Source organism: Sylvia atricapilla, chromosome 11 (genome assembly GCF_009819655.1).
Source record: "Sylvia atricapilla isolate bSylAtr1 chromosome 11, bSylAtr1.pri, whole genome shotgun sequence".
NCBI classification, from domain to species: Eukaryota; Metazoa; Chordata; class Aves; order Passeriformes; family Sylviidae; genus Sylvia; species Sylvia atricapilla.
In genome coordinates this window covers 13252518-13276555 of record NC_089150.1, presented here as the reverse complement: position 1 = coordinate 13276555, position 24038 = coordinate 13252518, and the positions used below count along the sequence as shown (strand labels likewise).

Sequence of the window (24038 nt, the reverse complement as noted above, 5' to 3'; positions counted from 1 at the left end):
CTGGCAGAGATTCCAGCATTGCATTCCCACTGAGAGATAAGGCTTTAGATTATCAGTTTGTCATAGAAGTTATATAGTGCTGATATTTTTATTTGCATGTAACAAAGGAAACTTACAAAAAATGTTGATTACTTCTAAAATGAAGGTTTTTGCACCTCCATGTGTTTAAACTAATTAAAGTGTCTTAAAATATTGGAAATCCTTAGATTCAAACTTAAATATATGCAGAGAAAAACAAAAAAATAACACCACAAGGAACCCATCAAGATGTTCTCCTATGGCAAAAGTAATTGTTTTCTCTTTTTTTTTTCTAGAAATTAGAGAAATCAAAGTACTTACTTCATTTCTAGAATTTCTTCGAGCTGTTTCCTTCGCTCTATCCTCAGGTTAGCCAGATGTGCTTCTTTTTCAGCCAAAGACTGCTGTGTTGAGGCAAGACGGGCTTTGGTAGAATCTAATTCTTGTCTTGTCTTTTCTAGTGCATTCATCAGCTCTTCTACCTAAGAGAGAGGATATTTTAAACTCCATATTCTTCACAACAAGAAAATATCAAATCTATATAAATACAGGGGGGAAAAACACACTGAAGGAATTATTTTCCGTAAATGGCTGTTCAAATCTCTTCCTATCATAACTGCATTAAAAAACTAACAGTGGTGTTTCAAACAAAACCCTCAAAGTTTCCATGAATCGATTAGTAAATAAACAATATTTATACAAAATGGAACTAACACAGATTACAAAAATCTATTTAACCTGGGCCACTGCCACATACAAATACAATTTATAAATACATCCTGCACCATTTGTATTATTTAAATTCAGGGTGGTGGTAACTCATCATAGAAGTATTAGAATTTATATTAAAATAATTAATATATTATTTAGATAAAAATAATTAAAATTAGAAAATTTTTATGCAGCTATAGAGGCACGTTTTAACATAAAAGTGTTCATGAAAACCCAACATTTTTTAACAAAAAATGCACACCTTGGCAAAACAGGTTGCCCAGAGAGACTGCAAATTCTCCAATCCTTGAGCAATTTAAGATTTTGATTGAATGGAGCCCAGAGAATCTGATCCAACTTTGAAGTTATTCCTGCTTTGAGTAGGAGTTTATAGTGCATTGCCTCAAGTGATCCCTTCTAATCAAATTATTCTATCATGCTGAACTTTAAGGGCCTGTAACTTTTCTAACAGCAATCAAGTTATTTTCCTCCTGAGAAAGGAGTGTGAGAAGCTCTGAAGCATGAAGTGTAGGAAAGCTGTAGTGATCCCACTCTTTTCTTAGCATGGAGAAATGTCAAGGAGAAATTTAAAGAACACACTAAAGAATGGAGACTATACAATGACACCTGTCTGGCAGCAGAAGCTTTACTTGTGGGGTGAATCATTTTATGTGAATGGCCTCCAGTCACCAGCATGCCAGTGGGATTTCCTCCTCTTCAAATGATACAGTTTACATAAAGTGAAATAGATTTTTTTTTTAAGTAAGATATAAAGATTTGAATAATGAATGTCTTATTTCCCATCTGTTCTTTGTAATTTCTTTTATCCAAATATTATTATTTTATAAACTAGAAAACACTTCATGAAGAACTTCTAACTAAAATAAAATAAAATGAGGAAGAGGGTATATTTATGTTATGCAAAGCATTGAAAGGAGTTCAATTTTGCTGTGAATTGAAAAGTCTGACCAAACTCCCCAGTGCTCATATCATCAGTGTGGCCACTTCTCCCAAGCTCATGCTTAACTTTTGTTCTCTAAAGCCTCCTAGCTTTATAAGCAATCAGTGCTTATAAGCCACATTTTTGTTTTGATTCCAATATAGACCAGCTTCTAAAAAGTTCAATAAATAATAAAAAATAAATAATAGAGTTGTCACGAATTATAATGAGGACTCACAGCCTGTTTGCCAATGACACACTGATAACTTACTCCTTCCACACCACCTACATGAACACTCTGGTAAGATCAATGAAATACTAGAAGGTGTCTGGTACCCTGCAGTGCATAAGAAACTGTATTTCATGAATGCAGATCAAAATTAACAGTATTGAAACTACTGAAGTTCAACATTCCACTCAGAATGTAAAAGCAGTGCAATGGTGATATCAATGAAATAGCAAGGAAAATTGTGAGTCTCTGCAGATGCAAGATTCCACTGAAGAAACCACAAAGAAGGATGATGACTTGAGATATCTTTGTAAAATGACTGTCTAGTGAACATTCATAGTAGAAGCAGCAAAGAGAACATACTTGAGGGAAATAAAGAAATTAAAAAGCTGGATTTGCACTTACATGCCATGAAAAAAATAATTAACAGGCCAGAAAGAAAGAGTCAGATCATATTTCTTTAAAAACAGATTCAATTTCTAACATAACACCAGGTACTTCATCTTCTGCTTTATTGCAAGAACATAAACCCATGTTGTCTTCAACAACTACAGGACTCTACTGAAACATAGAATTTTTCCAACTGTTTTCTGGGTTATTTCTTAGGGTTTTCCTTGTACCTTTTAAAAACCAAATCTAGTTTCTGCTGAGACAGAACACTTAATTCCACATAGCATATCTTAATGGAAACTGTAGTAAGGATGAGAACTGAAAAGTTATTGATTCATACATATTCAAGCTTTGAGAGAGTATCTTTAAACATTTGCAGTGTCTACTCCCTACTTGCAGATTTGTTGGGCAAATGAAAATGTAACAAAGCAGAACTCTTGCACTTCTGTATTTTTAGTATCATTGTGCTCCCTTTCCATGTTCTCAGTTTGGTACCCAACCTGGTGATTGAATCCTCACTTAAGTTCATATCACATATATCACATAATTTACATTACAAAACATTCAAGAGAATTAAAGACTTGTGGAAAACAAAGCTGTGGATTTGTTAATGTCTATTAATAACATACTCTTACATTACCAGACAAAAGAGATTAAAGTTTAAAAGAGAAGGGGAAAAACCTTTTAAAACTTAAATATGAAAACTTTTTCAAACCACAAATCGTTAACACATGTCAACTTGAAAGTTTTTTCATTTACACTTTCAACACAGTATTTTCCAGCTAGTTCTTCCTTCATTTTTTGAATGTAACCCAAGCCCACGGTTGCACATTTTTGTACTTAATTGTCCTACCAACACCTACAGCCAAATTCAACTGGCAGGCATGTACACAAGAAATTGATTTAATTTTTAAAATCAACTCCGAGCAAATGTAAACGTGTGAATGTTGAAGTTGCACAAACGATCCTCTAACCATGTTAATTATATAGCTGTAGCAGATGTGTTACAATGGAAAACTAACCACAGTAGGCAGTATCACAGATGAAAATTCTGGTTTTGGGCAATCCCTGCCCCAGCCCAGCAGCACCACCTGGCATGGTCAGAGAACTCGGGGCAGTTCCCACCTGGAAGCTGCTCCTTTTTCCCCTGCTCTATCCCTCAGTGTAAATGCTCCTAATCACAAACCTTGAACGTTTTGAATTCCCAGGAATACAGGTTTTGAAAAAGTTTCCAGTGAGAACCTCAGTGAATGCACTTAGCTGAGAAGTATTCTATGCCCTGAATATGTTATTAGCTGGGTTTTCTTCCCTTTTGCAAGACAAGGGTCTCATTTTATCCTTTGCATTATGTAATAAAAGCCTTTTTTTTTTCATACTTTCAGAAAGAGCTTAACTGACCTCGGCACTTTGAGGATTTTATTAAAATCTGCACTAGAATTAAGTTTACATTTCAGAATGGCAGAAACCCAGCAAACTAAACTACAGTAATTGTTTCTTAGTTTTGAGTCTATTTTCAATGAATACATTCTACTTGTTCTGCAGCCTCACATTTTTAAGTGCTATCAGCAATGTTTCACACCAAGATAAGAAAAGAAAAAGAAATTACTGTGGCTGAAGAATACATCTGCGTTACCAGATTCTGCAAATTAAAGGAGGTTAGAGTTCAAATGAATGACAGTTTATTAAAAATGCCCTGGAGCATTCTTAATTCCAGATTGGATTCAGCTCAGTACAACTCCGGCTAACATAATACTGTTCCAGTTTGTGGGAATGAAGAGGGGGAGGGACAATTGCATGTTTTCTCAGTTCAAGTATAATATATTTCTGCAGGATGACGAAGAGCTGGCAACATTCCAGCAGTCAAGGTTAGCATGGTTACTGCTACTACCTTTAAAAGGTCGGCACTTCATTTTGGCAACAATATTGGTGATAAATACAAGAGTTTTGGATTTCCCTGACTTTTTCAAGTATCAGTGGCTATACAAAAATTTTATACCTATTTTATTTTAAAACCTAATCTTGTGTTAGCACACAGAACATTTATGCATTTTACATAGTAAAAGAAACATAGAAATCCATCTATTTAGAGATTATTTTACTTTAATATTAAAATATTACCCATTAATTTTTTTAAAAAGTTTAACAATTACATTCTTTCAGTAAATCTGGATGCATTTTGATAATAATAAGTCATTCAGTGTAAGAATCCATCCAGTTGTTTTGAAAGGGTTGGGGTTTTTTTCCCATTTCCTAAGGAAATGCCTTTTTTTTCCTTACTCCAAGTTACACACCACATAAATTTCAGTTATCTCCAGCTCTGTGAAGATTAATGTAATAAAAATAATATTTCAGGGTTTTCCCCCAAGATTAAGCATGCGATTGTAAAAAAGGAAAGAAGATAATCCTCAAACCTTCTCTTTGTGGCTTTCCGACAAATTTATTCTGTCAGTGGACTAAGAAGGCATAGAAAACACATTCCCAGCGATGAGGGAAAACAGATAAAAGCTGGAATTTGTACACAGCAAATATCCACCTACCAGCTCTTTCGACCCTGGAGCTGGAGACCTCAGCCTCTGACATTAACACACTGCCTCTGCCTGGCACAGTGAAGGTGAGTGCCACACATGCCAGGATCCTGTCCCAGCAGCTGCTGGCCATGCAGGGAGCCACTTTATCTCGTGGCTAATCCAATTATGCACTCACAGGAGGGCCAGCACCAGCCATGTAGACCCACTGCTTTTAAAATTGCCAGTGCTCTCCTGCCATATGGTTATAAATATCTCGTTTCTTCCTGTTTCCAAAGCAAATTTCTCCAGCGTGCAACTGCCTCAAAAGTTCATTACAGAGATGTTTTCACAAAAGCAAACAGACACAGCAAAGTGTCATCCTGAGCTTTGCAAGACATGGAAATAAACTCTTTGTCACTCTCCCCTCTACTCTCTTCCCAACCCATTTGTCATCCATAGACAAATTCCTCATCTCTGACTTCCATCACCATTCCTAAACCCAGGAAACAGGTCTAACAAAACCAGTACAGTTATGGAGGCTGATGCTCCTGAACCTTTCCAAACAAAGAAATTACACACATGCTGTGTCTCACAACTTTGGAAATTGTCAGAGAAAAGTAACCATACTCTAGAATGCATAAAAGTTTCAAAATAAACATCACAAGTGAAGGATTTGACAGAATATTATGCAGAATTTACAAATTCTGGGTTGGTTTTTCAACTTGTAAAAGACTGGACACATATGAGTCCAGTGACATCAGCCAGCAACACAGTGGCAGTTCAACATGAAGCACCAGAAGCACTGAAGCAGCAGTCCCCAGGGAAGGGCCATGTCCTTAGTGTGAAAAACGAGTTCCATTCTTTTTAAAAAATGTATAAGTTTAATACAAAATAAAACAAACATTAGGAACACGACAGCACAATTATCAAATGGGATGCCATGCTGCAGAATTTGACATCAAACCTCAATGAGATTACTTCGTTACTGAAAGTAGGATTTAACGTATTTTAATCCTCCTGCTACAAGCTATGTTAAGAATACAGGAGGTTTTGTTTTCTCCAGATAAAGAAGAGACACAGCATAGAGAGGGCACATATTTCCCATCCAGACCTGCAGGGACCACAGTCAGGGTGAAAAGGTTCTTTAGTTTCCTCGGTATTTCCTTGCTGGCTGTCACATGGTGGTTACCAGTCATGTTAATTTATATAAGAACAATGTTATAACAGAGACATATGTCCATCTCTGGATGTGGATTCCCATAGCTTAAAGTAAATAGGTATCCTAAGTAAAAGGATTACTAATGCTGTGGTCTTTATTAAGTTCAGATTTTGCAAGAAAGATCTGGGAACTGTATTCAAGTGGTTCACTTTTCTGGTACTGGCAGTTAGAACATTGATCATCTTGTTCTAAGTCTCAGTAATTCAATAAAATATAGGACCACAACAATATCATTCTTGGATTCATTATCTGCTATTTGGTTTTCCAATTAGTATAGTGATATAGTGACTGAAAAACATAATTAAATAATTTTGGGAAATACTGGTCATAATCACTTAAATAGAGTAACTATCAGTTTAAAAAGCCAAACCAAATCAAACCAACAACTAAAAGCAACACCTCTTTTTTTAATTAAATCAAACAAAGTTATTATCTTAATAACAGTAACTTCTGTGCTCTAGGGTTATCATATTCCTAGACAGGTGAAAACAAAAGCTATTCTCAAGTACAAACAAAAAATATGCTTCCCCTGCAGTCCCAGGAATACTGTCATCTATTTAAACACTTCATCTTGTGAAACACAACTGGCCCCCAGTTACAATATTCTCACTTAGCTTCAGCTAAAATACACTATATGACAACCCACTGACAAAATGTGAATGTGACCATCAGGAAAACTGAAAAGGATAGGCAAGAGAACATTGCACTCCTCTCAGATGCAGCTGGAATGTTTTGTCCCAAACAGAAGCTCTTTCACAATAGCAAAAACACTATTGTATATAAGATTAAGTAAATAACAACACATTCTGATATTTCAAGGCTATTTAATTTAAAAATAAAAAATAAAAAACCAGACCTCAGACCATGTCAATAAAGATATATTATTTAAAGTACTGCAAGAATCAGTCAACAAAAGTTCTTTTCCCAAGGCAAATTTCATCCTGACAATTCTGAATTATCATGCTGATAATTCCCACTTGGCCCCATTCAGCTCACTCACTCAGACATGCATGCACTGCAACGGAAACAAGACTGAGCACCTGAGCAAGTCCATTTTTAAGGAGGGAAAAAAAAAAAGGAGCATCCTTTTATTATTTCTTTCACTTAGAAAATTAGTTATTTCATCGACATGTCTTGTTAATTTTCTCCCCTTTCCTATGGAGCTTCATCTGAGCAAGTCTATGATCTTTTTAATCAGCTAGTAGCCTTAGCTCTGCTCTTAAACTTTTTTGATACTGTCCAAACCTAATTAAAAAGGTTTTATAGTTGTGCAAGTGGAAGCAAATTTGATACAATATATTGATAAATTACAGAGCTCAACCTAATGTTTTCTTAGGAATAAAAAAAAAGAAAATTGAGTTGACTATTGAATATATGCTGATTTCAGTAGGATACTCAATTGTCCTACAGGATATTGTATCTGGAAGAGAACCTTTACAGGCTGAAAACAATTAGGCTGTGTGATTTGGGTGTTGAGTCCTTTTAGATAAACCATACAAGCAGAGCAGAGCAACTCTTTAGCTGGTGTTAAAGCCCAGCGCTGTCAGAGTGGCTGTCCTGGTTAATGTCAATAGCACTGTGTATAAAAGGTGACTAAAGTGTGTACAAATGTTGATCTTTGGAGAAGCCATGCCTAGAATCATGCACACATCTACTATTTCATCTACCAGGTCAACTTCTGGGAGAGAGGGCAAATTGGGAGTTTTCTTGCCAAAAGTTGATTCTTAGCACACTTGTTAGGTTACACTGCACAAAGGTATTTCCCCACTGCTCTTAATCCATAATCCCAATATATTATTAAAGTCAGAAATGCTTCCTTAGAATGTATCCAAACACAGCAGGGATTCACATGGTGTATGTGAAGTCTTCCTGCAAACAGGTAGTTTATGTAAGTAAGAGGTTTTCCACACACTGAATTGTGCTTACATGTTGTGAAATAGCAAGTAAGACTTCTTAAAGTGAAAACGTTATTGTATGAAAATACTCGGATAATTTTATGTGAGGAATCTCAGAAAAAAAAATTCCTAACAAGGTTTGACACAGTAAATATTAATTAATAATATTAATAGGCAGCAATATAAAGATTAATGTAACTGATTGAAAGATATAGCTTCTGGATCATTAAAAAATTCATGCCATCTTTAAAAGGTCTGTGACTTTAAAAGTTCATGCGAGTACTGAATGCCCAAGGGAGACACATCTGTGCTCTTCTCTTAATACAGATAATATTGCCCTGTTTACTTAATCCTATGGCATTTTTGCTATTGAATTATTTATGTAATATTTTATTGGCTTGGCGTACATAAAGAAGTCAGTGGCATGGACATGCTATCTCCTTAAAACTAAAATTATCTCCTATTGTATATAGGGCAATATAAACTATACCAATAACTTCAAGAAAAGTCAAGTATGTCTGTTATGAAAGAGCCAAGTTTTAGCTCTGGCCCACCCAGTTACATATCACTCTTAATAAGAAAAAATTTAATACTTGGTATAGCACTTGATAGTTACAACCTGACTCAAATTTATCCAGAGCCATGGGGAAAGTACTGGAGAATACATGGAGTAGAACTACAAACAGTTGGCTAATTTAGTTGTTTCAGATACAGAAAGAACACAAGCAACACAATTTAACTAATAGGATAATATAATAATTTTTAAAACAGCAATTGAAAACAGCTTTGGAGAGTCACTTCAGGAAGAGACTAGTCAATAGGAATGGAACTGCAAGTGCTTATGAGGCTGTCCAGGGTAAGGCAGCCCATGGGACAGTCAGAGAGGCCTGAGGGGGACAACAAAATGTTTGACAACTGGACTCCATTACTAACACATGATAAGCTAGGAATGATCACATGATGGAGCAAAAATATCAACCCAGAATTTGTCAACAGGAATTCCTCCATGAAGGCAGTTCACAGTCAGCATGTCAATTTTTCAGAGCACTGAAGAGAAATCTTGCTCGATCTGCTGCTCCCTGTCCATGAGACTAACCCCACAGCTACTACACAGGAGCAATCTCACTGGGCACATCAGTCCCAGATCACAGTGCCTCCCTCAAGTGACACAGGAGGGAGAAATTCCACTGCCAACACCTGGCAAAAGCCAAGGGCAGGAACAGAGTCCTTCAATGCCTCCATGGTGCTGCAGCCACGAGCTCAGGAGGAAACTGTGCAGCCACGGAACAGCTCCTTCCACATAACTGCACAGCCACACGAGTGCTGCAAAGGGGCAGAGAGACAGAATGTGCATATTGCACACACACATCATGCAGAAAAGAAACTTGGTAAGAATGGTTTGCTGTGATTACAGAGGCCGGAGAAGAAAATCAGGTGAGGGAGAGTACACTGACAAGTGTAGGAAGATAGCCCAAGAAATAGCATCCTTCTGAAACTGAACATTTTTTCTCAATAACTGTTTGAAGGAAAAGGAAGTCAAAGACTTCAGAACAATGGTTTTATACCAGGTTAGCTCCTGAAAAGTTCATCGCCATCTAAATTTTCTTCAGGCAAATGAGCAGTAGTTCACATTTTTGGGAAAAACAAAGATGCTGAATTATAGAACTTGCACTTTTCCAAGCAAAAAAAAAAAAAGCCATACTGTCTGACTATTACTACATAAAAACAAATTTCAATGAGTGTACACCAGTGAAGAAAAAGAACTGCCACTGAAACCTTTGCCTCATCTACAAAGAAAACAAATATTTCAATTCTGTAACATCAGTTCGTGAGAATTTGAAACAAGCATAAAAATGCAAATACTGAAACTCAGTGCTGTAAAACCTAAATTTTTGTTTGTCTCATAGCAAAGATAGACCAGCCAAATGCATTTCCACTGAGTGACAGATTTTGTTTTGCTAGACTGAAAAAGGGGAGCAGAAGATCGTAATATTTATACCACTCTTCACCTTATTACTGGGCTCTTACATAGGATCTACTAGGCACAAGAAAATGCTACAAAGAGGCAGCAGAAAATGGTACTTGACTCTCTGAAAGTTGAAATATTCTAACAGATCTTCCCTATGAAACTTAATTGATTTCCCACATTTTATGAAGTAGCTATTGCTCAGCCTGTCAGTGGGTTATATGCTCAAAACCTTGGGTAAGGCAGCTTTCCTCACTCAGTGATTACAAGCATTTTTTGCCATATGCTAGAGTAAATAGTGAAGAAGAGAAGTTATCAGTATTTAGGTTGAGCATTTGTGCTTCCTAAATTGCACTTTTTATTAGATTACAGAGGGAAAGCCTTATGAAAGGTAGTCTCATAAGATGCAGAAATTCTGTTTAAGAAGAAATTTTCTGTACAGATAATTATGAATCAGTTAATAAGAAGAAATCCAAGAGAAATAATACTCTAAAGCCTTGGCCTGAACCATATTAATTCCACTGTGGAATTTACTAAAGGTTTTCCTATTGTAACTCCTTTTCTATGGGCATTGTTTAGGTACTAAAGTAATGGGCTTTATAAGTTAAACAGATATATATAAATGCAAGTTTTATACAGCTATGTATCTTTGTAGGTAAAATATATTAGACAAACTTTGATGAGAATAATAGTATTTCTCACCAGGTGAAAAAAGGAAAAGTACTCACATAATCTTTAACTAATGTAAGCTGCCTTTTATTTCTCATATTAAGGTTTTGTCCTCTTTTCAAGTCTCTCCAGTCTCTTCCCACATGAGGCAACATTCAGGAGAGTATAAACAGAAAACATGCAGATCTACAAGTTGATATTATTCACTCTGTTTTGAGGCAAAATATATGGGCACTCAGACTGCAAGCTAAGTGGCAGGACTTAGAAAACTTACAGATGGGAGGATTAAACTGGCCTTGATGAGAATGCATTTTGGATCTGCTTGACCTTTCCTGTAAACTCACTTGTCACTGCTCATATTCTGTATAATAACTCTCATGGGGACACATATTTTATTATTTTTACATCTCTCTTTTTCAAAGGCAGGTTTGATTTTGGAGAACAGAGATGACTATATACACATTAAGTTGTACATTTGAAGGATTTTTTTAAGATCTAGAGCCTGTATCCACGGAACACAAAATCCCACAAGTGAGGATGTATTAAAACTATATTAGAGTGCATTTGCATACATATATATTTGAATAGTATTAATAAACTAATGCTTCCTTTTTTTTCCAACTTTGTACAGACCTTTGTCCCACAGAGAAACTTTATTACAGAAGTCTCTGCTATACTCAGCAGTCCTTAAAGGAATTAAATTTCTATTTCACTTGTGCAAGCAAAACTTAGAATACAAACCCAAAATATTCTTAAATTTATCAGGTATTAAATAAGCAGCTATGCAGCATGAACTAAGGTGTCAGTTTTTTAAGGCAGAAAAGCTTTTCTATCCATTTCAAGATGCCTGATACTGCATATATTCCATTTCAGATGGGCTATTCAGCCCCTCAAATCAGCCCCAGTACCAGTTACAGTAAATGAAATTTACATTGTATTGTTGTGTTGTAAGAAATTTTGTCTCCAAAATGCTCAGCAAAGAAAAGGTTACTCTTTCATCTACAGCCCAACGAAAGTAATAACCCCAATAATATAACTGTGTGCTCACAACATAGAGTTTCAGTTAGAAAACTGCCTACAATAGCTGAAATTAAGCATACAGGACTGTTAGAAGCAGGTCATATAGTTATTTATTTTATTTTTGCATTTTCAATCAGATACAAATATTTTTTAAATGTTTGGGAATGAGGATAGTCTAAATATATTTCTAGTGGAAATAACATTTGCTCCATTTAGGCCTCAGACACTGCTGATGGCAGAACAAGACTGGAATGTGCAGATAATTATCTTTGAGGCTAGTCAACAGCTAGAAGGCCTTCATAATATCACCTTTAAGATCAAGCCAAGACATTCCAGTCTGAATCAAGGTTTATTTATTAAAGGGTTTAGCACTTTTAGATCCAATATTGCCTGGAAGACCACCAAATTCCATTTCCTAATATCTAATTTCTTCAGTTTCTTGGTGCACACATAAGAGCTTCAAAATCACTTCAGTGAGCACACACATAAGCACATAAATGACATCTAAATTCCTTCCCCTCCCTAAGATGAATTCCACAGGAAACACCTACAAAGCAAAATCTCCACAGAGAGAGAGCTATAGGAACTTTCAATAATTCTCACTCATTTCAGCAACACAGTTTAGACAACCACAGTGCTTTTTTAGTGAAAGGTTTTGGATATTTATTGGTCTTGATTGCTGTAAGGGTACTGAGAAAAATAATGTTGCATGCATATAAGATGTGCTTTGAATATTTTTTTATCTAGAGAGACATCTTGGCACTTAAAACCTAAGTGTTTACTTCTTTTTTCTTTTAAGAAACACAGCTTACAATGAGTAAATTAAATTATTTTCCAAAAATAAAGATCAGCATTTCTCTTGTTCTAAGCTGGCTTTTTCATTCTGGGGTCTTTTTTTGTGCTGGTACCACTTACCTAAAATCTACTGTTCATGACAAGATCAAAAGTAATGGTTTATAATACAACATCTGTTCTGTAAATTCATAGCATAATCTTACAGAGGGTCTCTATAACTGAACAAAAAAGATATATGGCCTTTCTACATATAATGGATTTGGTCAACAAAAAGCCTAAATAATCACAGTATGATCCTGGTTATCCAAACTTCCCCTGCTGTACATGTCTTCCTGTCCAACAGTGACTCCTCATAATACAAACCCGTGAGTCCCCTGGATAAATGGGGTGTGATACACGTTGTTTGAATAAGTGCTATCCTACTGTACTGCATTATGAATCCAGTCTAATCTGTCGTGGTACTTGATGTAATGTTATACAACATTCCAACTCGAGAGCAGGGAAAATTAACCATCACAAATGAGTAACCCTCACTGCTATAAATGCACAATAACATGAGATAATATAATAACAACTGCTATTGACTTACTATGTCATTCTAATACTACAAATCAGCTAGTATTTCATAGTCAAAAAGCCAAAATACTGCCAAAGAATGCTTAAAGAAGTTTGGTTTGTTTTTTGAAGAAAGAAAAATTAAGAATATCTACTTTTCAAAGACAGTATTTTTTGTATGTCTCCACTTTAATTAAGCAGAGTTAGTAATTAAGCTGCCGGAGGAGGCCCAGAAGATAAAAGATTTCCCAAATCAAGGAATATGTTTCCCAAACATAGACATGAAGACTGAAGTTCCGTCTCTAAAAAGACAGCAACCTTCCTCCCTGCCTCCTGCCTTATGAAAATAGCATTTGAAAGGGAAAAAGAAAAAAAAATGCCAATTATATGCTCTGTCAGGAGGATATATTCTCACATGTACTGCCTGTTTCTTCAGCAGGAGAGAAGTAATAGAGTTAATAAGGACACCAATCCACTATTATTTTTACTCAGCATTGTAATTATAAACTAAAACCATTTTCCTATTCCCAGAACAGGCTTATGGTTAAAAGCCCACATGGTCCCACATACACTGTAATATCTAAAATGAAAGTCTTGAAAAAACAAAGAACTGAACCAAAGCTAAGCGCATTGCTATCTTTACCAGAGAAGTCAACTCAGAAATAAACACAACTGTTCATGAGAAAGATATTAGAAGCAATAAATTTTCTAGTGATGAGTGTTTTTAGGTGTATAATTTATGTGTGCACTCACTGGTGGCATGACCAGAAACACAGATACCATGGAATGAAAAGGAGAAAAAATAGGGGAAAATAGAAGATACAGATATATGCTCTATTAGGCTGCTAAAAAAATAGCCAATTTATATGAAAGACTAGATTGTGACATATTTTCACAAAAGCAAAAACAAAAACTAGCTTTGTTGACTCAAGAATGAATGCTGGCAGGAAGCTGCCATTAGGTCTTCTATAGTTTACACTACATTTTTTCCTTCCAGACACTGCCAGTGGGAGGTTTTAAAGCATAATGATATACTGAGAAACTTATGACAAGCATGTCCAAACAAAGTAAAACATATTTTTCACAAAACAGTAAACTCTGATAGCTTTAAATCCATGGAGCCAGAGGTAGCCTGAAGACTAATTACAGCAGAATTGTTAACTTGTAAAACCGGTTTAAGGTATTTAGGTATTCTTGACTTTTTTCCAGAAAATATTGTTGTAGCAGGAAGTTACTTATAAAAAAGTTGAAATAGGAAAGACTTTTTCATATGCCCAAAAAAAGCTGAATAGTAATATATTGATAACAGCAAAAATAAGAAAATATGTTAATTAGCATCAATCAGAAAATTAATCAGACATTACAGTAGAAAGAATTTTAAAGGATGGAGTAGGTGTAAAACTTGAATAGGTTTTTTTCCTGGAAGTTGTCTTTTCTAAGTCATACTTTGAGTTTGTTAATTAATTGGTACATGAGGGTGGACCTAAGTCTGAGTATATTTAAATATGTTGTGTAAATGGTGATCACTACAGTCACACATGCAGTCAACTGCCATAACTTTCATTGTACAACTACATGACTAAGCACCATAAACCTCTAGGGACAGAAAAAACCCTTTTCACAGATTAAAACAAATTTATCTGAGCTTGTATAGAATAAAAAGATTGCTGAAGAAGAACTAAAAGTATGTTAAAATAGTATGGGGGTGAATGACAAAATTTTTCTTCTATTCCCATCAAAACACAAGCTTGACCCAAGGAAAATAAGGTCAAATCAATATCTTCGAATTCTCTTCACACTTTCAGATGAAGTATGAAACATTTCTCTGGATATACAATCCAGTCCCAAAGGTATACCACAGACTCTTAACCACAAGCTGACCATGTACATTATGATGATTTTCCTCCTTATTTCCTAATATAAGGAATTAATATTTCTTTAATTCCTAAGACTCCTTTTATTCCTAATATTTCTTTAATCCCCAAGAGGGAATTAAAGAAGTCATAGCTTTTGTGGCTTTTTTTTTTTTTTTAATAGAGGTGTAATTCAAGCCTCAGTAGTGTCTTGTGAGGACAAAGATAATCTCCTATATTTACATGGCACTTGTAGTCACAAGCAGAAATTCAGCTTTGTTCATCTTCTTCAATATCCTAAGAAAAGAAATAATGAACAGGTTCAGCAATACCCAGACACAACACAACTGCTCTGCCTAGGGCACCTAGGGCATAACTTCTCTCAGAAATTAAGGGGCAAACTAGAAGCCAGAGATGGCTGGTTAAGGGATCAGGGACAGAAGTGGCATTCCCCAGGTCTCTATATTTGTGCCAGTTCCACTTATTTCTTTATCACGGTGAGGGGATGTTGAGCACCCTCAGTACATATACAGACAGCTCCAAGCTGGGTAGGAGTTTTGATCTGCTGGAGGGTAGGAAGGGCCTGCAGGGGGATCTGGACAGGCTGGATCAATGGGCCAAGGCCAGTGGCGTGAGGTTCAGCAAGGTAAAGGTAGACCCTGCCTTTGGGTCACAACCCTGCATCTCCAGGCTGGGGGCAGAGTGGCTGGAAAGCTGCCTGCCAGGAAAAGATCTGGGGATGTTGGTTGACAGCAGCTGAACATGAGCCCAGGTGTCCCCAGGTGGCCAAGAAGGCCAGTGGCATCCTGGCTGTATCAGCAATAGTGTGGCCAGCAGGAGCAGGGCAGTGACTGTCCCCTGTACTGGGCACTGTTGAGGCCACAGCTCAGATCCTGGGTTCAGTTTTGGGCCCCTCACTACACAGAAGACATTGAGGTGCTGGAGTGTGCCCAGGGAAGGGCAGTGGAGCTGGGGAAGGGGCTGGAGCACAAGTCTCCTTGGGAATAGCTGGGGGTGTTTAGCCTGGAGAGGAGGCTGAAGGGGAACTTACCCCTCTACAACACCTGAAAGGAGATTGTAGTCAGGTGAGCATTGCTCTCTCCTTCCAGTTAACAAGTGACAGGACAAGAGGAAACCAGGAGAGTTTAGCTTGGATATTAGGAAAAAATTCTTCACTAAAAAGCACTGTCAAGCACTGGGAACGGGCTGCCCAGTGCAGTGCTGGAGTCACCCTTCCTGAAGGTGTTTAAAACCATGTAGCTCTGGCATTGAGGGAAATAGGTTAGTGATGGCCTTGGCAGTGCTGAGTAAACAGTGATCTTAGAGGTCTTTTCCAACCTAAATGATATAATGATTCTCTGACATGGGATAGTCAAATAATCTTGATATGACAGCCATAAAAGAATGCCAGGATCAGGTATTATTTTAGGTAATTAACTATATTTTTCAGCTACTCTTCTCACACATAGTCCTAAATAACACTTACATTCCACATGTATAATTCAGAGTTTAGTCTATAAATTCTCTGAAGTCATTCTTCTGCTATTACTGAAGTACTTCTTTAAATACATATTGACTAATCTATGGTTTCATACATCAAGTAGACTATTTTTCATATACAGACTTAAATCTGGCTTTAAAAACTGTACAATGAATTGTAAAAACAGTTTTAAGTTATGATTGGCTGATAAAGTGAAATTCTACTCCATTTCACTTGGATTAGTGTGCAGCTGCAAGATATAAATTCTGTGTGAGAAACAGTACATTTTTTAATGCTCTTTGAATTATCATGTTTTTGCAAAATGAAAGACAACTGGTTTCATATGCAGGTAAGAAATATTGGCATAAGGAATGTTATTTGATTTTAACTGAGTCATGTTGCCAGAATGCATGAAACAGCTGCATGAGCTGAGTATCTGCCTGAGGCTACAACTATATTTCCCCCATCTTTTACCATCTGTCTGTGCTAAACTTACTGGATGCTGGTAGATATTAAGCCCCACTGGGATCATTAACTATCATAATTATGAAAAGGATTCTCCACCATCCTTCTGCCTTTTCACGTCCAAGTATTTTTTACTAGATGAGACAGCATTATCCCTTTTATTTGCAAACTTTTAAAAGGATATTGTGAATAAACTCCAAAAAATTTACTAAAGTTATACTGAATAAGTGAGACTTGTCTCTATTAAGCTTACTCTCTTTTGCACATCTGTGAATTTATTAAATGACTATGCCAAGACCACCAAAAGGCTCTTTAACATCATTCTTTAGCCAAGGGTAGCACTGATCCAATAGTACAATTAATACTGGGATGTTTTCATACTAGCTAAATATAGGAAACTTTGCCCTAGGTGTAGACATGGCTGATAAAATCTCAGAGCTGCTGAAAACAAAAGTGCTTTTGAGAACTCTTAGAGAACAATTGTGATACCAAAACACCAGGGAATGAAAAATATAATTTTGATCTTAAAACAAAAGTAAGACTGGAGAATTATTGATAAGTCAGTTTTGATTCTGAGACAGTTGAACAAGTCATCTGCTTCAGACTGTTTTCAGACATAGAAAAGTGAATATGGAGTTCCCAGGCAGCCATATCAAATTAATTTTTTCATATGACAGAGAAATTTGCTTTATTGAAGAATAGGAGTAGCAGTCATACCTGATAATAAGTTTCAAGATATTCACATAACCAAACTAAAAAAAAATATAAGCCAATTGAAAGCCACCTAACATGGATGCCAAACTTGTTTGGAAGCTGTGGTTAGTCACCAACAGTTCACTGTGAAAAGAAAAAGATGTTTTAAAAAATGGAATTTTGTAGGACCATAGGATATTTAGTTCCTGAATAACCCCAAATACTAAGACTACAAAATTGCAGTAAGAAAAACAACAAAGGGATCTTAAAGATAGAACTAAACAGAGAAAAAAAATATATGCTATTTAATAGGGAGAAAAGTAAGGTCATTCTGTTCAGCAGAATTGATCAACAACAAACCCAGGAAGAGGAATAACTGATTAAGAAGTTGTCTTTTTCAACTACGGAAAAGGCTCAAGAGACACTAAGGTGACAAGTCAACAGTGCAACGTTGTGTCGCTGGTGTTGCAACACGAACCAGACAAGAATTTAAATAGGGGTGGGAACAATCAAGTAAGGCCAGAAAATAACTTTAATAATAGACTGAGCCAACAAAAGAACATAAGCTGAACACAATATGGGGAAACCTTGAAAAACCCAGCAATGGGCCAAACATAATATATAGACTTCATCCCAGATAGTGAATCAATGAACAATTACCTTATTTGTAAAACACCATTAGCCATTTGTATGCAAGCACTCAGAACATGACTTTACGTGGTGTAACTTTATTAACATAACTGTACCCATAATCCCATTCTTCTCTCCATAACCTAACATGGTATTTCCCTTCCTATCATCCCATTTCCAGTGGCCTCAGATTCATGCCAACTTCATTGTCAGCCAAGGTCAACTCACTGTCAGTCCCTGCTGGTCCAACCCCCACAATGTTGTTGCAAAAAACACACTATGGAAAAATGTATATTTAGTAGTAATCTTTCTGTTTTCTTTGGCATTGACAAGGTCTCAGCAGGAGAACTAGACCAAATTTTACCCTCTCAAAGATGTGAACGAACCAGAATGACTACAAAGAAAAGCAACAAGGATAATGAGAAAACTAGAAAACAAAACCTCTATGGTAAGACTGAAAGAATTAGGGTCTATCAGCTTCAAGAAGAGAAAACTAAGGAACATGATAAGCAATTGCACTTTCAGGCCATCACAAGGATGAGGAAAGTCAATTTATTATGTCCACTGTGAATGAGACAAGAAATAATTGCCTGAAATTACAGAAAAAAATACTAAGGTAAGATAATAGAGAATTTTTTTTCATACTTGCGGCCTATGAAAAATAAACAAGGTTACTATATATGTCACTAAAACCAAGACAAACATCTCAGAAATAACACTGGTATAATTGATACTCAGTACTATGGATGTACTAAAAGATACTGTCTCATCTCTTCTGGATTTGTTTTCTATGAAATTCCAATTTAAAATGTATATAAAGCCTGTTATCTTATTTCCTAGCATAAAATGTACAAAAGAATCATTAGACAAAACATTCCAGACTTGCCAAAAATAATTTTAGAAGAATCTACTCTACCAGTTAAGAAAGGCAAACAAAGCCATCTGCAGTGAGGAAAGGCAGAATTTCAAGCAGGACTTTTCACCTTGGAAAACGCACTACTGAAAAAGAAGCAAGACACTATAAATGCTATGGAAAAGGTGAACTGGGAACTATTGTTCACTGTTTCTCACAGCTGAAGAATTATGGGCACCTAAGGACATCACTAGGCAACGGGCTTAAAAACCACATAAAAGGCAAAACTCTTAATATGACATTTTACGTGGTACAGTTCAAGGATCTGGGGTGGTTCTCAGCCCTAAAATGACTGCCCAAAACTTTTAAATGCTTTATTGATTATAAGTCCTTTGGCTTCTAAACATGGCAATATAGCTGTGCTATTTCCAGCTCAAAAGGTCCCTAAAGGATACCCACAGTATCCTGTACTGAGACAGGATACTGTGGAAAAAACACTGTGCCTAATCTTATTTTTTCCTGCACCAATTCATGGATTATTTACTTATTTTCTTTCTGTTGACCAGGACAAAAAAAACAATTAACTTGATGTATCTCTTATCTGATCCAGTTCTTACGCTGATGATTCCTTCTTTGGAAACACTGCTGCAACCAACACGCTCTCAATTCACCAGGAAAGGATATTTATCATACTAGTATACACAAAGGGTAGCTGTTACGCAAAATTTCAGAACAAGTTTCCAAAATGTGGGGACCGATCACAAAAACTGCAGATGTTAATTAACATTATTGCTGTGCACGGCTTGGAGTCTAAGAGTCACTCTGAGGAAATACCTAAAAACCACTCAGGCTTGTGACACAGGTTAGAGCCTTAGTAATGTAATGTATGACCTTATGTGGAATCAGGTTTTAAAAATATATAAATAAAAAAACCCACAAACAAACCCAAAACCACCCTGGGTAAAAAGTGCTTAGAGAAATTAAAAAATATTCATATCTAAAAGAAAATTTTCAGTCCATTTTTGCATGGAGTGAAGAAAACACTTTTGGTGATACCGTTACAGGTCTTAAACAACTAAGTTTCCAAAACAGAAAAATAAAAGTCAAATCCCTTTATGTTCCTGAAATCAAGGAAGTCTATCAAAGAGTTAATGATAATAACCAGAATAAAAGTACAAAAAGCACTTTAGTTTCATGAAAATAAAATAAATATTTAGGAAAGGACAGAATATATCATACATTTAAAAGGACTCACAAGTATGGACAGTAAAGTGGTTAGTACTGAACACCAAAAGGCACAACAGGAGCTGGACATTTGTGATCTCCCCACCAACCTGAAGAATGACATTTCTCCTACTCTTCAGGAAAACTTCACTTCTCAGTGGCCAACTTTGTCTATAAATCAAATTGTTTATAGAAATGTGTATTAGTTGCTTAAATACAGCTGTGAGTAGATAGATAAGACTCAACACATACTCTTGGTCCTCTGGTATTCCGTAATGTGGATAAAAGTGCCCTACTGTAAATCACAATATGTTACACTAATGCAATGCACATTTTTCCTTGACAACACTGGAATTTAAAATGTATATATACCATATCATTACATACATTATTACTTACTGAAGTGTAATGATCGTATGAAAATCTCAGGAAACCATTTTTCTCCATAAGACTCGGTACCACAGTTCAGATGACTCATGAAACAGAGACATTTGAGCTGCCATTTTGGATTCTTTCCTTGGAAAGCAAGAAACCAGCTGGACTGGTTATGGGCCTTGATGTCTAGAGTTCATTCTGGGATTTCACAAGCAATTGGTGATTTACATAATGAAGTTTTTTTCATGTTCAGGATATGGTTGGGGGTCTGGGGGATAAGAACAGACAAAATTATATCAATTCTTCTCCAGGTACAAAAGTTTAGGGCCTTTGTTCAGATTTAAAAGTTTGAAGAAAAAAAATAAAAGCTCTGTGAAAACTATATTTATTTCACAGACTCTTAAAAAGATTCAAGCATAATATTTCTAGCTTTTTCCTGCAGTCACAAAAATTCTAAAACATTTTCATACATATAGTGTTTTAGAAAGTACAGCACTAACTGGTAGTATGCTCAAAGTTATAAAACAGGGGTCTTAAAATTATTATATTAATCTTCTAATACCTAAGTCTGAAGTAATTGAGCAACAGACTCAGTGTACCCACGGAGCAGTTAAAGCACATCCTCCTTACTCAGGCATTACCTGGGCATCGAACAACTCCAGAAGTTCTGAGACAGGGCAGTACCAAGTGCCTCCATTTCACTTCAGCAGCCTAAAAACACCTCCCCTAAAATACTCCAGTTCCTTTTCAAATTTACAGGTTTTGCCTGATAATTTCCCTGCCTTCAATCAGTATCAATTTTAGGGTCCTGCAGAAAGAAATGGATCAACTTTTCAATCTTGGAGTCATTCTAGTTTCTAGGGGGTCATAGTTTCCCAAATTTCATGTAAAAATTAATTTTACCTTTCTTACAGGCTATGAAAAAAATCTCAACAATTATGTTGGTGCAGATTTCCCCAAAATGCTGTATAAGAATACCATTCCTTCTAGATCAGTTTTACTACTGCTTGTATTGTCACCAGATAATTTTTCATGCTAACCTATTTCCTAGATGTTTCTGTTTTGCATAATTAAAGGACCAACGAAATCAGTGTGTTGTTCTTTCATTTTAAAGGGAAAATTGCAATGGACTCAAACGCAGCTCACTTAAGTTTCAAATCCAAATGTACGCTCACTGAGAGCAGGAGATGCCTAATTCTTTAGTTAGAAGAGTTTCCTTGTTTGAGTTGACTGTCTTTAAAAGATTTATACATGCTTATTTTTGTTTAACCTAAGGCACATTTTGACTGTGTGTGAAATGGGTCTCCTGACTGTGACTCTTGAGCCACATATATAGTGGATGGGTCAAATAAAGTTCTTGTGACTGTGTTTCATTACACAACTGATAACAGTGCTTTGCAGTAGGAATACAGCTGGATAATCTGAATCCCTGGCTGGCAAGGAAAAGAACCAGTTAAAATGATGAGATTGATTTATATGCCAGTTCCATGGATAAAGCAGATTCAACCAGAGAACCCCTAGAGATGGAGTAATTTCCCATTTGGTAAACAAAATCAAGAGCCCATCTTCTACCTCCCCACTTTTGATATTCCAAGGTGTAAGGCTCCTGGCTCTCACCCATACAATTTTTTGGTCCAAAGGTTTTCAGATTAAAGAATCCAGTCAGGTCTGGTGTACAGTTCTACCCACTGTACAGACAAACCTCTATCTCCTTTCTAACATACTATTGTAGCTTTTACTATACAATTGAAAGTACAGTAAGATGAAATATAGTTTGCATAAAATGTTCTTCAATCCCAGCTCAACTGATGAGATCAGGTCATGATATATGAAGTGAGAATTCCAAATGTCATTTCTATTCCTTCTGTTCAGCTGCTTTCTTAGCTAAGAATTCAGTCCACCATCAAAAGCTGCAGGTTTGTACTGGTGCCCTAAGTATTGCTTCTCAAAGAAAGAGACATTTTCATTGCTTACAGTAAGTTAAAAAAGAAATCATTTTAGAATTCTCTGTGTTGGTAGCCTGATATTTCGTATAACTCTCATGTATTTCTAGCATTCAATCTCTCCAGAAACTTCTATGCCAATTCCCCCAAGGCTACAGTATTATGTGTCTGACTCTGTTCCCAGGCAGTTTTTAGGGAGTGCCATCACTGATGAAATGTCTATTAACAGGACCAAACTGTCTGAACACCCAAAGTGTCAGTACCAGAGCGCAGAAGCCTTCCACGTGTTTATGGATCTACATAAAGGCCACAGGCAGACAGAACCTTCTCTCTGCTGCCTGTCCCTGGAGAAAAGAATGTTGTGAAAAACATAAAATAAGAGTAGAATACAATTTTTACATGCATTCCTCAACATCAACATGACATCTTCTAGAAAAAAAAACAACTGTAACATCTTCATGGAAAGAAATAACTACACAGTCGACAAACAACAAGCTTTATCCAGCCATGTTCCTGTTGCTTACAAATTTCTCTCGCTGATAAACTAATCTATAAAATAAAAGAGAGAGAGACATCCAAGGGGACATAATTCCAGCTTTTTTATTCTTAGTTATGGCAGAAACCTTCTGGGGCATTCTGCACACACCTTCAAAATAAAATAAAACAACTGAACAGGTGGGGGGAAGTCCACACTGAAGTACAGAGCTTTCAACCACAGACATGTAGCATGAAAGACTCTCCTTCCAACCTGTTTCAGTTATTGACTTACCATGGGAAGGGAACACAAAAATATCTGCACTTGGATGCATTCAGTCCCTGCAAAGTAGCACAAGGCTGGTTATGCAGCATTAAGCAGAACAAAATCTCTTTTTCCCTCCCTGTGATTCCTGACACACTTTTCAAGAAGCTTTGTTTTCTAGCTTCTCCCCTATTACCCACAGGTTCCTATTTCCATAGTTTACTGTGGTAAAGCTGCTTTTCTAATTTCTGTTTAATGAATTGAAGGTAAATTGTTGCTTAACAAATAGCAGAGTTCCAAGATGAAATACAAACCTAATGTAAAGTCACATTTCTTCAACAAAGTACAGTTTTGGGAAACTCTTCAGCAGAGTAACTAATTTCAATTTTCTTTGAAGATGAAAATAATTTTGCCATCTGAAAGTAAGTGAAATGACATGCCAAATTCATAATTTTTTAGATAAACATTTGGTAGTTCCGCTGAGGATACTAAGTTGTTCCAGTCCACAAAGCCAACACAAAAAAAAAAAAAACCTATCATGAAAGGGCACATATAGTCACCATACAGTCAGGTCTGAAACCTTTTTTTCCAGATAACACCTTCACACACAATACACACTATAAAATTCTGGAAAACTAGTTTTCAAAATTATCCTTAAGCTCAGCTGTTTTGAGCTGTAATATTTGGCTAAGGTTACATGTGAAGTTTTCAAAACTGTAATTCAAAAATTGGCTGAACTACAAACTTTGCAAACACTAACCAACCCCTTTCTTTTCCCTTTTTTAAATGACAATCTGAGTGTAACCAGGAAAATTTCTAGGCCAAAAGAAAGCTTAAAGCATGATCAGTTTTGTAACCTTATAGACGGG

General features: G+C 36.2%; 1 protein-coding gene across 2 annotated transcripts in view; it reads right to left on the bottom strand.

Annotated features, from left to right (window-relative positions):
- The window catches only part of ERC2 (ELKS/RAB6-interacting/CAST family member 2), a 420204-nt gene that overhangs the window by 201510 nt on the left and 194656 nt on the right, over positions 1 to 24038 (bottom strand). For both annotated transcript variants that reach the window (XM_066326741.1, XM_066326740.1), the window contains exon 14: positions 340 to 500. In XM_066326741.1, coding sequence (XP_066182838.1) covers positions 340 to 500 — 161 coding nt within the window. The remainder of the gene's footprint in view (positions 1 to 339; positions 501 to 24038) is intronic.